This window comes from Topomyia yanbarensis, chromosome 1 (genome assembly GCF_030247195.1).
Source record: "Topomyia yanbarensis strain Yona2022 chromosome 1, ASM3024719v1, whole genome shotgun sequence".
NCBI classification, from domain to species: Eukaryota; Metazoa; Arthropoda; class Insecta; order Diptera; family Culicidae; genus Topomyia; species Topomyia yanbarensis.
The window spans coordinates 214,806,001-214,822,442 of record NC_080670.1 but is presented as its reverse complement, the minus strand read 5'-3'; the positions used below and the strand labels follow the sequence as shown (position 1 = coordinate 214,822,442).

At 39.9% G+C, this 16,442-nt stretch overlaps 1 protein-coding gene across 1 annotated transcript in view; it reads right to left on the bottom strand.

Annotated features, from left to right (window-relative positions):
• The window catches only part of LOC131692291 (neuronal acetylcholine receptor subunit alpha-7-like), a 257,213-nt gene extending 247,063 nt beyond the window's left edge, over positions 1–10,150 (bottom strand). The window contains exons 1-2 of the mRNA XM_058979263.1: positions 8,578–10,150; positions 7,472–8,221 (exon numbers count right to left, since the gene is read on the bottom strand). Of these exons, the coding sequence (XP_058835246.1) occupies positions 7,472–7,706 (235 nt within the window). The 5' untranslated portion in view covers positions 7,707–8,221; positions 8,578–10,150. The remainder of the gene's footprint in view (positions 1–7,471; positions 8,222–8,577) is intronic.
• Between the last annotated feature and the right edge of the window lie 6,292 nt (positions 10,151–16,442).

Below are 16,442 nucleotides of genomic sequence, written 5' to 3'. Positions count from 1 at the left end.
CTGCCAACCCGTTTTTCCACCATGCCACAATCGAACCGGTGACAACACCGTCGATCTCAATTTTGTGTGCGGGCACGTCGACACGGTATACCTTCGTTCTATTTTTCGTATGTCAACGGGCCCCTTTAAGTAGAAGGGCTTCTTAGATCCTTCAGCACAAAATTTATCAGTCAGGTTTTGCTCCATAATAGTTAGTTCGGACCCATCGTCGATAATAGCATAGGTTCTCACTTTTGGGGATACTGTCCGTTAAACATTCCACCACGGCTATGAGTTACCCATTGGAGACTTCTATCACCTCAGTGTCAGTTTTACTTACTGGCCTGTACTCCAGCAGATCCACGCTTGCCACACTCGAACCGGTAACCACAGCGTCGATCTTAACTTTGCGTGCGGGCACGTAGACACGGTATTCCTTCGTGCTACCTTCCGCGTACCATCGGCCTACAAGGACTTACTAGAGCCTGCTGATGGCCTTGCTCCATCAGAGTTTGCTCGGACCCATCATCAATAAAGGCACCGGTCTGTAGAGTACTGCCGACTGCCTTCGATGTTGATTGAAGCTTCGGGAACTGCTGTGTTTGTGCTTTTTTACCTTTTTTGGAGTCGTAGCTGAAAAGTCCGAATCTGTCACACTTTGTGCTAGTCAAATAATTCACACAGTAAAATTGAATGACATAATGTTGATAGTAGCCTGAAAATCTGCTATACATTCTGGTATGATTGGTAGCATTCCAGCAAGATTCCATAGAATGCGCTATGCTTTCAAATCCTGCGCTAGCTTAGTCCTGGCTCAAGGTTAGGGTCGAAAGAAGACGAAGTCATAACAACACTTGCTATCTAATTTATAATTCTAAGTGCTGTGCAGAAATAAAATTAAAAGTAACAAAAAAATGCATTTTTTTTCTCTGGATCAACTATGATTCAGTACGATGAATGCATGGTTTTTAGAATCACCATTTGTGTGCATTGTATCTATAACAACCACAAATCATTATCTTAATTCTTGCAGTCTTGAGTTGATGAACCCAGCAGCGCGACCGTAGACTTCAAATTTATTCTATGCGACCAAGTCTTCATAAGGTGGAATATTTTCTAATTATGGAAATGGAGCTCAGGCTTACGGAAGTCGCGTATATTCATTTGCCAATTAGTACTGATATTATTCAAACGTGAGCCCAAACAGGAAATTTCGATTTGCAGATAAAAAAAACCCGAAACAAGTGGATGAAAATTACAGCGATAGTATTAAGATTCCCGTATATATGGATGATGGCGAAATAGAGATACGACTACAGGACGAAGCCCACCCGCGAACCAATAAAAAAGCACATGTCGCCACAAGAAGTAGAATCCGCAGAAACTAAATAACAGACACGATATTAATTTTATCAGTTCCGATTTTGACTACTGAACAGTCAAAAGACAGACTCTCAGATCAGTCAAATTACGCAACATATTTAAAACGATAACAACCTCAGATGCGGCAAATGAGATGATTGTTTCTGCTTACGGGAGCTTTAAGAATTTGAGCGCGGAGAGCACTATTTTCTCAGTTATCAGTAAAGTCAGACAGTATCTGTTTGCAATGTGTTGTTGCAAGCATCTTCCTCTTTGATGGGGCCATATTTCACCCTTGCGAGTGGTCATGGACCGAAGGAAATGAAAAAATACTGCCAAATAGATTAAATTTATTAGAAGATATTAAAAATGTGTTTTTCAAACGAATTCAACCAACGATAAAACTACCACAAATTCTCGGCAACCGGTTGCCCAGAGCAATGAACACATGATAAAACATCAAACGTGGAAAAACATTAAACGTGGAAAAGTAGAGGTAAAGCAGACAGCAAATCGTTGCGCATATTATCGATCAGATAGTATCAGAGTCTGGTAATTTCGCTCTGCCCTCTTTTAACACAGCCGGATTGACCTGCAGTCTTCGACAAAGTTGTAGACAATTAAAATATATTTCTTATTTTCACTTACAGTGATAATACGATGCATACCGTGCCACCTAGCGGCGAAAATGCGAGTTAGTGGGTTTTCTCCAATTGTTGTAAATTGTCGAAAATGGGATATACAACATTCAAGCACTTGTCCGATTTGCTTCAAATTTGGAGCAAATACTCCTGGTGGAACTAGAAATCGACTCAGGCATGGGCCGATAGTGGTCATTTTTTCCTGTCACTCTACTGCACACGCTTGCAGTGGAGGATAAGCTGGTTTGTAATGAGTAACTTATTTCCTGAGCCATGGTAGTAACATACAATTGACGTTGAAATGAGTTGTGCCGGTATCATTTATAGATTCGAATGATTTTGATGTTTAGTTTCAAAATCAATTTTCAGATTACTTGCACTAACTGTATGCTATAACGACATTCAATTAGCAAGGGATGGGACGATATGAAACATTTCTATTGTTAAGAGTCATAGTACTCAAGGTAAGGCAAAGAAAAGAATATTTTTAAAAGCGTGGAATTTCAACGACGACATAACCGTTTACTGTTCAAGATATGCAAAAAATATATAAATCACAAATATTCGTAAAGACTAGAACGGTCAAAATAGTCATGCCTAAAAACGCTCTTGCTAAATGCAGTATTATCAAGAATTTCCCATATGATGATTATTTTTACATTGTGACACTGAGTCAATGCTGATAAGGACTATATTCACACGAGGCACTTAATGTTGCAACCAGCAACAGCATTGTAATCGCTCCCCATTAATTGCAAATTTATGTTCAGGTGAAGGTGTACGCAGGACGCAACGAAATAACAAAGAGAGACTGAAAAGCAATTTCGGAGAGCGACTAAAATGTTGCGACTGGTTGCATCTTTAAGTTAGTAAGTCGGAATTTACGATTCAATCTTATCTATTTAGTATGTGGTAGCTTTCTTCAAGAAGCCGAACATCTCTTTCATTTTAGACGGTGAGTGTGAAAAGAAAACCAAGATATATTGCAGGGTGGCTGATATAAATTGTTTTGCCAGCTTTAACCATATTTCAAACTGCTTATGTGAACTACGCCAAATTTGCACTGATGATAGCAACATCCACCGATGGAGGCACTCGAATTGTTTTCATTGCGTCTGGTGTCAACATTAATGGGACTTTTTTTATCGCGAAAATGTTTTGAATACTGCTTTAGAAAACTTTGCGTTTGCAGACCATAAAAGATTCAACAACGTTCGGCACCTGCTCATAAAGCAAATGTGAACCAGAAAAATTCGAACCAAATGCCTCAATTATTGTCGCACTGTCATTTGAGTTGATGCGTTGTTCACAACTCTGCACTCGCTTCTAGTAGACGATAAGCTGGTTTGCAATGAGCTAATTGTTTCTTGCGCGTAAAGTGACGCCAGAATGAGTTGTGCTGGATTTATTTATACATTCGAGTGATGTTGATGTTCCGCTTCAAAAGCAATTTTGGGACTATTTATACAAATCATACGCTATAACGATATTCAATTAGTAAAGGACTGGACGATATGAAACATTCTTATTATTAGAAGCCACAGTACTCAAGGTAGAGTAGAGGTAAAAAAATCAAATTAAAAAAACATGGAATAGGATCACATGACCAATCTATGTATTTCCCGACGACTTCCATATTATGAATAATTTATTTTTACACTGAGGCAATTTTAGTGAAGATCCAATTTTATCAGCCCCCGATTTTGTCAGCCTCACATGGCAATCCATAAGAGAAATTTGTACTAAATAATCAAAAAGATTATGGGACTATGTCTAGTGACTAAAAAAGAATTTTTTATCAGCTAGAAAGAATTAATTATTGCTCTCAAATTTCGCTCTTAAACTATGTTCACAGGAGCAACAGCATTGTAGCCGCTCTCTATAATTGCAAATCTGTTCAGGTGAAGGTGTAAAACCGATAAACCAATCAATCAATCAAATTCGCAAAGCGACTAAAATGTTGTGACTGGTTGCACCTTTAATTAAGCAAGTTGAGATTAACGTTTTAATTGCATCTCTTTAGTATGAGGTAGCCGACGTGCCTTAAAAATCAACGATACGTTTAGATGATTGAACGCATCGCACGATATCATCTTTTTTTTGGTGTTTGTTATAAAATAATAAAAATCAGGGAGAAAATAGAGGTAAAACAATTGATCAATTATGAGCGACTAAAGAGGCTTATTTTCCTTACACTCAATAGAAGAGCATTCGGAATTAAGCTCTTTTGGTTAGCAGAAAACAACATTTTTGACAGCACATAACACGTCTTCGTTATTGGTAATTCGTCCATGCGTTATGCGCAACAATCTGGATTGGTGCTATTTCCCAATAAACTTTTCTAAAAAGGAATGAAACTCACATTTCACGTACTAAATTATTATCACCCACACATGTTATCTGAACAAATAAATCAACTGGAGAATGAATTAATCCCCGTCTCCCTTTAATTTTTTTGCTCGCTGGCTTTGATGCGTCCATCTTAAACATGACAAAGCTAGTCTATCCTACTTTGTTTTCGAGTTTCTTGCTAATGTAGTGGCTGTTTGACATGTTTATTTCTACCACGACAAAAAATTATCACGCTCATTACATGAGATCGAAAAAATAATTCTCACGTTGTTTGTGGAGACGGAGAATTGTTAACTTATCTTGCAAAAGTTGGACATCGAATAAGCATCTTCTCGGCGTGAGTGAATTATTATGCTTGCCAGAAAAAAAAAGCTAGAAAGCTGACCACACGCCCCCTTACGTTTCAAAAAAATCCGATAAATATTAGCAATCTTAAAACAAGCAAATCTTTTCCCCAAACGAGAATCCAGAGCCACGTTGGCACGATGTGCTCTCTTCCATGTGACGAAAGCATGTGATGAAGAAATAAATGTGCTCATCCATATTTATAGATTCGAGTTAATTTTAACAAGTTTTACATGCACACGTGTAATTGAAGTAGCGTTTTAATCTCGTAGGATCATCGAATTATAATTGCGGGACGCCTGATCGGGTCAAAATTTACATTTTCTTCGCTCGAACCTACTCTGGAACGGTTAACTTGAACCTGACGCTGAAATCTATCTGCCCAGGAAGCATTCAATTTCGTAGTCCCTCCCAAAATGAAATCCTAGCTACGGGCCTGTCATGAAGACTGCTTATGTTACGTAAGTAGAGGCATTAGTGTTAAGATTGACGTCTCATCACTATTTTGATATCATTATCGGTATGTGTGCCACCCTCGATCCGTTGACAACGACGTCAATCTCAACTTTGTGTGCGGGCACGTAAGCGCTACATTCTTTCGTTTTGTTTACCGCCTTTCACCAGTCCATTTTAAGCACGGGGCCTTCTTACGATCCTTAGATTCCACATTCATTAGCCAGGCCCCGTTCCAGCAGAGCTAGCTCGGATCCATCGGCGTTAATAGATGGATCATTTTAAGCGTCACCTGAGAACGCCTGAAGCTTATTCGATTCGATTTCCTTCATTATGGATGTCTTCCTTTTATAATAAAAATGCACTTACATTTCACTATTTAAAACAGATACTGGTATTTCAACTACGACTTTTGTAGTATTTATAGCAGTCTATAGGAAATAACGAGATTGTTAGTCTATTATTTAGAAAACGGGTAGGATGTGGCAGATGCGTGAAGCTAGCCGTTTTTACAGGGAGGTAATATCTTGAAAAGCCATGTACATCAGTTGCCTTGATCTGGATTGAGTAAGGACGGGGACAATTGTCTGAACATTTCCATCTTTTTAGCTACATTCAATGTTCAGTCTGCTTAGTAAAAATAATATTCTAGTGCGGGGCGAAACGTATTCTCATCATGGTAGGAACCAATTTCTCTGATTACTCAAGAGGATCACCACGGTCACAAAAATGCCTCCGATTGTCTTACGATGCATTTATTTTGCAAAGTCATGAACAATTAGTCCAGGTGTCTGCGTTTCGACTTTGTTTCTTCAGAACCATGAAGATTGATATGTCGCACGATATGAAAGCCGATAGATTTGTTGGTGACCCCAGAGCTCCTAACACACTTTCAGAAAGATGACCTTGGTTCTTAAAACTAGACAAATCTTGTCATCATTTCTAAGAAAAATCCACTTTAAATATCGTTGAAACGCTTCTTAGGAAATTCCATACTCTCAAAGAAACGGGTTTTGAAGCTATGATCGGTGTTAAGTCAGACCGGACTAAGTGACATTGTATTGATTTCGAGTAAAACGAGTTTAAAGTTTCAATCGCAGCATCCTTTACGGTATAATTTTAAATTATTTTTTGCTATAATTCTTGTCTATTGTAACTTATTTTAAATCTGGTAAAAGGCAAATGTAGCTGAAGAAATTCTTTAGCCAGCGCTATGATTTTGATTATCTCATTTTTTAGGGTTTTGCAACTTAGTCCGGTCTGACTTAATACCGACCATATAATAGTTAACTAATAGCTTTACTGCTTCAAAGCAACATATATAGGAGCAGTACAACAAACAACTAAATCCACGCTTCAGCAAATCGACGCAAATCTTACTCACGTTGGTGATCACACCGTCGATCTCAACTTTGTGTGCGGGCACGTAGACACAGTATTACTATGTTCTACCTACCGCGTTCAACAAATCCATTTCAAGCACAGCGGCGCCTTAGATCCTTAGACGTCAAATTCAACAACGTTAGCTACGATTTATTGTCGATAAAGCCATAGATCTTCATCTCTTTCATCAATCGGTACAGTACAATTGATTCAATACGAATCAGTACTACCTGCTGCCCTTGATGTAGCTTCGCTCCGGGCGATAAAAGGAGCTCATTTAAGCTGATGGAATCAGCACGCTTGACTAGGGGTTCGCTCAGGAACGCAAATTGAATCTCCGTGTTTTGGAGCTGGGGTCAATCCGACGCTAGCTTAGTCCTGTCACTAAGTTAGTGTCGGATTCTGACGAGACGAAGTCCAACAACAACTGAGTGAAGGTGGTTTTGATTTGTCTCTTTAAATGAAAAAGTCGAAATTTTCCAGAAATTCTTAAGAAGTTTTAAGAATTAGCGTTTCAACTCACGTCTCATCAACATAGTGGTAGGCAGAGTTAATCGCCAGATAGACGCTAGATAATGGGACAACTTGAAATTATAAACATTTTGGGATTAGGAGACTATCTGTAGACAACACCGGTCTGTTCAATGCTACAAAGACTAGATAACCTTAGTAGTTGAGATAGAAGGAATTTAAATAATTTATGAAAGTCTATTTTTCGACCAAAAAGCGAGGTGCAACATATTGTCCTGAAAAACCACAGAAAAAGGTTAAATAAGATATCATAATTTGACCATCTATCAATAGACTCCCGTTAAGAGTAGATTTTGCACCAAACAATTCACCTAAAACATAAATAGAATCATTCATTCGCGAACACACTCCCATCCTACCTAAACCCCATCTTCGAAAACCCGAAACAACCCCACCAACGCTACGCTAACCAAATTGGCACTCACCTGGCAGTGGTACCAGCATCCAGCTGACCGCAAGTGTCAGCACCGTCGACGGTAGGGTTAGCAGCAGTCGCCGGCTTGCCAGTGCCCCGAACCGGTACAGCACCTGCAGTCCGTTGATCGAGGCGGTCAGATCGGAGGTTAGTGCGGCGGCTACTCCGTGGTATGGTAGCAACAGCATCAGGGCCAACAGGGTTAGCATCAGCGCTAGGGTGGCTGTCGTTGTGACCAGTTCCATCGTAGTCGTCGTCGTCGAAGTCGTTCCTTTGTTGTTATAGCGGCGGCACTAGTGGCTAGTGGTGTACGACACCGGTCATACGATGGCGGCTGTTGGCGGCTGCGGCAGCGGCGTCGATCCGACTCGATCTGTGTGCGTGTATGATGTGGATAGGTGGGGGTGGAGTTGGATATTGATTGTTGATATTATTCAATATTTTGGCTTGCTTTGTTTTGTTTTGATTTACTGAGTTGTTACACCTGGAGGCGGTTTTTTTTTCTCCTTTAACTATTTTCGATTATTCGATTTTATTTCGTTTAACGATTTAACTATATTTTGTTTACTTCGAACAACTTGATTTTAATTGTAATAATAGTGGTAGTAACTAGTATTTATTTTGGTTTAATATTCCGCTTAGTTTGATTTTTAACTGCTTTTTTGATTAGTGGTTATCTGTTTATTTGGTGTTTAACAAACTTTAACGGTACACTCAACTGTTTATTGAGGTGGTGTGATTGTATATAGTTAGTTGTAAGCTTGAATATACATAGAAAGAGACAGAAGACAGAGTAGCAGAGTTTTGTTTTTGTGATCTGGGAAATTTTGACAGATACTGTCCATATTCGACATATTTCTTTATTTTTTTTTCTGTATCGAAAGTTTGAAGAGATAGAGTTATGTAAGTAGAAACTGTCAGCTGGGGAAGGGTGACCAGTTTGAGCCGCCTTCTTTGATGTACTGTTTGTTACTGTCTGTCGGTCAGAGTTTCTGACAGGTGCAAGAGAATAGAGTGCGATTGTTTTCTTGAAAGGGCAGGTGTTTGCTTGTGTTCTGTTTTTTTTAGGACGTGAAATTAAACTAGATTAGAATTCACACTGCATCATAACTTTACTTTTTCAAGCCGATAGATCGAGAGCGGCACGAGTCGATCAGTTCCCAGCGCCATTCCGCGGTTTTGAAGCTAGTTTTTTTTTTTATTCCACAAAACAAAAACCACACTTTTTTTTTCGCTTGAAACCAATTCCAGCTCTGCAACAATTCCACTTCCTTCGATTGATTCCGCTGCTGCCCTCGGTCGATGGCGACCGCAGAGATTCTTTCAACGCGGATACGCGGTTACAGAATTGGCAGAAAACTTTTCCGCAAACGCGCTCACATACGCACTCACAAACACAACCACAGAAACGTGCGCGTTTCAGTTATCCAATCCGGGGTGTTGTTGTTTGGGGGGGCAGCCAGCAATTGTATTTTCAAGCCACAATAATTTTCCGAAAACACGAAAAAACGAAATCGCTACCATCAATAATTCAGAGGACCAGCTAACGAAACAAAAAAAAACCTACACCACGATTCACGAAAATCGAGGGAAACAACGAATAATTCACACGGTACGCTTGGCAGACAGGCAGACGATTGTAGGGCATCGAGTTCCGGTCAGGCGGATGTAAACTTTTCACTGTTTGTAATTTTTTTTATTGTTGTTTATCCCCGATGTGCTTCTCTAGGCCGTCACTTGAATTTGAATCCAATCGAAGCAGGCTTCAAATTTTATTATATCCATCACCCTGTCGGACAACATCGGCCACAGCAGCAACATCATTCTCATCAGTAGTAGGCTTTGCCCCGGGAGATTGCTGAACTCAACGCGCGGCCTCTGTCTTCTGTCTGTCGGTCGGTCGGTCTGTCTATGTACCCGCTGGCGGATACTCTACACACAGTGATATCGATTTTCATTCACAAAATGACACAACATCCATACACACCGCAACACTGGCTCATTTTGCCTTCTTCAGCTTCCTCCGGCCATCGCTGCCAATGCTGCTACTGCTCGAGCCTAGAATGCATTTTCCATTTTCTCTTATCACATGTGTGAACACCGTTATTTTTCTTTTATTAATATCCTCCTTTCCCACTCGTCCTCTGCTGCCCCCGTCACCGAAACCGAACCGATCTTCTCTCTCTCTCTCGCACAGAGCAAATGAGGAAAAATAATGCCGTACTTTTTTTTTCTCGTTTTCTTGTTCACTGCGTCAGAATTGTAGCACGAGTCAAGGACCCTTCCTGCCAAAGTGACCAATCGTTAAACCGGATCGAGGGGTCGACCGTAACGACCGAACCGGGCCCCATCAACACTGTTCTACTACCGCACATTCCGCTCACGAAGTAGGCCAAACGTTCGCTTTTTTTTTTTTTCTATATTCGAGAATCGATTCGGTGGTTGTCCTCGAACCGCAGCGCAAACTGCCTACTTGTGGGGGTCTGCAAAACTAAAAACAATACACAAAACTTTGTCACTGTCCCCAACGTTCCACGTTCCGTGCTTCCCCGTCCGTTTCCCCAGGCTTAGAATTCCTTCATTTTGTTTTCCTTTCCGCTTTCAACAGGAGGATGAACCACTCCGGCAGGATCGAACCACGACGATTAACTGACGCAAAGGAGCCGATGCTCGAGCTGCAACTGTTTGGAACGTCCTCCGGTGTTTGCCTGCCATCCGTCGATGCTGCTGCCGGATGCTGCAAAGGACACTCGCGTAACGCTTGCCGAAAATCGTGCGGGAAGGGGACACTCACTTAAGCGGGGAGAATCGGGGCACTCATCGCTCCTCGCTGCGTTGTTTGTTTTTGTTGCTGTTGTTGTTGTTGTTGTTGCTGGTATGATGACGGAATTGATGACGTTCGGAATGGGATGATGATGAAAAATGGTTCCGCATGTGGGATACATATGCCTGCCGCTCGCGTACATTCCCATATATATTGATGACGTCTTATTTGGTGCAGTGCCAGGCCAATACACGTGATTTACTGCACTGTGAGTTCATTACAGTGTAGCGGGCCAAATGGCCGTTTACGGTTTCCGTCTACCAAAACGCTCCTCAGGACGTTTTAAACGAGTAGCTTTAGCGCCACCCCCGAAGAGGACCACTCGTCAGGTTAGAATTGCCCAGCATGAAACCTAACCTCAGGGCAGGTTATAGAAATTGATCCCGAAATGGCGCAAAGGAACGGTAGGTAAACACAAAATGTGAAAAGATGCACTCCGTTTCGCGTATAGATGGAGCCACTACTATGTTTAGCAAAGACGCAAGAGAAATGATCGTTATACCAACTCGAAAGCTCATGCACTAAAAAAAACGATCAGTTATCATCACAGGCAGAACTCAGTCGAACACTCTTTCCCTCTCGCTTCGTAAGTAGTAGTGGGGACTAATTCCCGATAGCCCATCGGAGTAAAACAAACACAAAGAAAATTCAAATCTACGGAAACGACGCGAAACGTGAGAAATCTTCTCGAACCAAATTCACTACACGGGAAAGCTAATCAACATAAAAAATACAAACATTTCAGGTAACACTAACTAACAGGAAAACATTTTATTGGACGGATTAAAATACGGCATTTTATTCTTAACCTATGTTTTATATATTCATTTAACTGTACATTTTTCCGGTTCCTTCCCTCTCTTTCTAGCTTTCCTCTTTTCCTTCTACCTAAGTGCGGTCAAAATTTCTGCTAGCGGATAAAGCTGCGCTGAGCAGTACAAATGCGCGCCCGGCTTTAGCTTTCGAGCGACAAAGAAAGCTTTCGAAGGTTTGAGTTTTATGGGTGTTGGATCTACGTGCACGGATCAATGATCTATTTTTACTCACATGTGTTATTTCAGGAACAGCATCGATCTAGTAGAGCTGCATCTCAGCTGGGTGCCGACTAGTATTGTGGCTTCGGCACCGACTTCCTATCGCAAACCTATTCAGCGATGGCGACGAACGGCGTCTACAATGGCGTCGCAATGATGACGCTAATTAGGCCTTTGCCTACTGGGTGTTGAATTCGGCCAACTTTCCGACGATGAAGATGGCCGTCGCTCTAACGAAGCGCGTTGATGATTTTGCAGCTTCCTTCCGACCTTTTGCCAAAAGCGTCGGGAACTTTCGAAGCCGGAACGTGGGGTCAGCAGGGTGGCAAACGAGACGGACGGTGTGCCGAGCGTATGCGTCGCTAGAACGCGGATGGCGGAAAATCTCCAAACTTTTGCAATAAAAGAAAAGAAGCCGTCGATCGGCTATTCGACGCTTTGAAGCTTTTTATCACACAACTCAATTATTTAATCTTACCTTCTTTTCACACACAAGTTCGCACGAAATGTAGCGAATTCAAATTTGTATTTCTGACCGCACAATTCTCTGACCGCACTAGCTATGCCTATCGGAAAGGAACTTTTTTAATAAATTTGATCCTAAAAGAACTTCTCACATTTTTGACAAACTACCTTTTAAAACACACCGCGATACTAAAAAAGAACTTCACACTGCTGCCTCTTCCACGATCAGGATCGAAATGGACGAGTTGCAGTTCTGTAGATCCTCAGATAGGCGTCAAGTGATTCGAGTATTCGTAGTCGGAAGTACGTATTTTTACAAATACTACTCTTTCGACAATCATTTCTCTCGCTTGAATTTTAAGAATACTCTTTCCTCTTAACACATTCGTATCTATCCATTTCATTCTAATGCGCATTTGGGTTTCGGTGAGACGGAATATTTTTTGAAAGTTCATCCGAAATAGGCTAAAATTGCATGCAAGGGAATATTTGTACACAAGCGTCTGAATATTTCTTGATGTGATGCGTTTTGGCATAGTGAGCGTAGTGAACGAATAATGACAAAAACTACGAAAAAGGTGAACATGCTACATCATCCCCTACTAATTGTACGAAAATTTGATTGAATTGCAAAATTCAATCAAATTTTCGTAGGGTTTAATTTTACTGAATTGAAAAATTTGGCTATTGAAATGAAATTCCAAAATAAATATGACAAGCAAACTCATTCAAACATCAACACGCAACAAAAAACATTCATTCAACAATTATAAAAACATTACTTTACTGAAATTTATGAAAATTCCAGAAAATAACAATACTAGAACATTGTTTTCACTTCAGCAATGAATTAGCCGAACCACTGAAAACAATAATCTGTAAAATAAACCGCGACTTGTGGATCCAGAATCATGATCTACTCCAGAATAAATTCCGAATTAATGATCATATACGTTTTCCACATTATAAATGATAAAAATAAACCTGCGAATCCTGAATAACGATCACTCCAGAATTAATCCCGAAATACTGATCGCATTCACTCTCCACAATAATAATAAACCTGTGAATCCTGAATGGCAATCCCTCCAGAGTATACTCCGAAACTCTGATTGCATTCATTTTCCACAATAAATTCGTCTTGCGCTATGAAAACCCTCCAGAAATAATAATCCGAAAAACTGTTTATCATAAACACAAAACGTCAAATCGAAAATATTATATTTTCGACGAAACTAACAATACCAATTTACTTCTCAATCACTCACACGCATACTGGGAGCAAATCGTCACTCACTCCCGTAACTCATTCACTCCTAGTGCATTGCCAACCAAACGGAACAAAAATGAAAAACAAATGTCAAAATGAAATACAGTGATGGCGGCTTTGTTTATTTTTGTAGTGCCCGGACGGTTGCGGAATGGTTTTCCGTAAATTTTCTTTGGAAAACCCCGGAAAATCCAGCCGAAAGCTTAGGGAAGTATTTTTTTATTTATGTGTCGTGTCGTTGTTTTGCTTATTTGAGCAATTATTTTCCAGGAACCCGGCGATTTTTCCTCTGTGTTTTCAGGTAACTTGCCGGAAATTGTTCTACCGATGGTTAAAATGCGAATACATCTACTACAAAAAACGTAACATGCAACCAAATAATCATGGACAAAAATAAATACAACGGAGAGAAAATATTGATAAAAAAACTGAAGAGAGGGAATACTAAATTGAAGGCAAATGATTTGGATAAAAAAAATTAGAAGAAACAATGAATTAATCGTGAGTCTTTGAACAATTAACTAACAGAAACTTAAACTAACAATACATTTAACGTAGGGCTTTAGGCGCGTACTAATCACTAATTTACAGTATTTACATGGGGAAGTAAGTCCTCTTTGTTTATTGATTATTCTCCGCTTGGGTTTTTTGATGGATTTTTTTTTAATTTCTTAGTTGCTTCAGATGAAGTAAACATAGCTCGAAATCCATCTCGTGAGGTCTGATCACGTTTTACTGTGATCGAAGAAGGCCAGCAAGTTTCCTAGAGAATGACTCCAAGAATCGACTTTTGATGGCTTCAGAGTCGTGCTCATTCTCGCTCTTATAGGAAACATATACTTTTTTGTTTTTCGAAGTCATCGCCAGGCTCACTTTAAACATTCGTTTGTTAACTACTGTTGACAGGTCATCGCCTTGGCTCGTTCTTATCATTCATCAATCCTACTACTTGCTTGAAATCAACGCACAGATTCCTCTTTGGCTATCTCAAAGCAAATGATTCAAGTAGTATTCGTGGGTTTCCTTTCTTGAAGTGTTTTTTGAAGTTCTTGTCTCTCACGATACATAGCTTGGAAATGAATGGGTGGTGTTGTTCTTTATTGTTCAATAATGACCCCGGAGGTGTTTTATTATGACGTGCATGTAGTTACTCCGTAGAGCTTCATAGCTGGAAGAAGTGGGTCTTATTTTACAACACGATTTCAATACTGACCCGAAGGTGTTTTCTTTGGAAGTGTAATGTGGTCACTCCGTAGAGCTACATAGCTGGAAATCGTTGGGTGTTGTTATTGTACAACACAGTTTCAGTATTGACCTTGAGGTATTTTGTTATGAAACGGATTCATTTTGTCACTCCGAAGAGTTTCATAGCTGAGAATTGAGTGTTGTTACTTCATAACAATGTTTCAGTATTGACCCGAAGGTGTTTTATTATGAAACGAGTTCATTTTGTCACTCCGATAAGTTTCATAGCTGAGAATCTTTTACTTCTTGGGCAAGTGGATCTTCTTCAGGTGGTTCCCGTAGAAGACGCCAAGTCGCTTCCCAGTAGAATCTTCAAGCTCGTAGCAGTGTTTTGTATATATAATTTCCTGACTACGGTGAGATCTTAATTTACGGGAAAGGTTTATATTTATTGGTTTTCCTCTATCAAGCGGACGGTACACCAACCGTGCTAGATTTCGGAAATAATTGTCCCAATTGTAGTTAAGGTGCAACTTTTGCATTTCCTCATAATATTCATCATTTTTTCCAAAATCATTTTTGACCTTAAGGGAATCGTTCAGCTTTTTGACTTTGAGTAACTCTATTGCGTTATTAGACAATCCTCTGGGCAAGTTTATTGACTCGCTGTTATTTTTCAAAAGCTTTTGATCGAAACTATTAATGCCATGTCCGATTTCATTCAGAATTGACATGCCTTCTGCAGTGTCGCGGTTGGGTTGCTCGCATCTGATATGTTCTAGTTGGCTTTCAACTTGATTACTATCTTCTAATGTTTCCATACCCGAATTCATGGTATCATAATTGTCGCAGAGACTTTGGGTTTGTTCATCTACTTTGTGTGCATTAGGAAGATTACATGGCGAGTTTTCCGTAATGACTGGGATGTCAGGCCGAACTTCTAGCTCGACTTCACGACTACCTTCTAGCTCGACACTACAATTAGTTTCTAGCTCGACCTCAATACTATTAATTTGTACCTGGTTTATCAAAGCTTCGAGTTCTATAATCCTCTGCAGCAAATCTTCATATGAAGGTTCCACTGCCTCTACTTTATCGACGTAGCCAGATAATCTAGTTAATTGAGCATTGTCTACCTCTTCGTCTGCTGAAGACTGGGATTCCTCCTCTGACGTAGTTTGCAGTTCATAGGAAGCTTTTCTAAGAATTTTGCAGATTCTCGTCAAAAGTTCCCTACGCGATTTCTCAGTTTCAAAATATCTTGGTTCTCCCCTAAGGGTTCTAAGATAATAATGCCTTAACCGCGATATCAATTCCGCATTCGCTCCTGCCAGCAATTCCATCTCAATTAGATAAACTTGATCAAGGATATCATCTATTTCATATTCAAATCTGTAAGGAGGCATATACGTTTTGCTTTCCTTCTGATCTTGCAAAAATAGTCGACGTAAAAGTCTTAATTTCGACTGTCTTGTCTTCTGTCTGTCTGTCGTACGATTTCGCAGAAGTAGCTCATAGTCCACTTCGACATTTAGTAAATGGTTTGGATTTGGAAATTTCATTGTTCTTTGCCAAATTCAAAAGTTAAATTCAACCAATTTGCAATTCAGATTAGGTTCACTCACTTAGTTCAATGCCTTGTTTATATTAAGTTTAAAAAATTAACTGTGTACCCATAAATCTAAGCTTAACATAGAATGGAAGAATATATGTACAGAAACTAGAGAAAATGAATTTTTATAGACCAACAATATTCAAGACGTATGTACAAATATAAAAAAAAACAGAAGTATAAACGTTATAAAAATGCCCAATTTTGCTTTTGATTTCAACAAATCCGAAAAAAAAATTACCCGAAATCGTTATGTATTTTTTTGAGAAAATGCAGTTCCCAAAAACACAACTAAAAAAATCCAACACTAGATTAACTCAAGATGCAAATTGCATTACCTGAGTCCGCAAAATTTTAGCCTTTTTTAAAATTGGATGCCAAAATGTGATACGCGCAACAGGAAAAAAAATTACCCCAAAATTTACGTTGGGCGCCAAAATGTAGCGGGCCAAATGGCCGTTTACGGTTTCCGTCTACCAAAACGCTCCTCAGGACGTTTTAAACGAGTAGCTTTAGCGCCACCCCCGAAGAGGACCACTCGTCAGGTTAGAATTGCCCAGCATGAAACCTAACCTCAGGGCAGGTTATAGA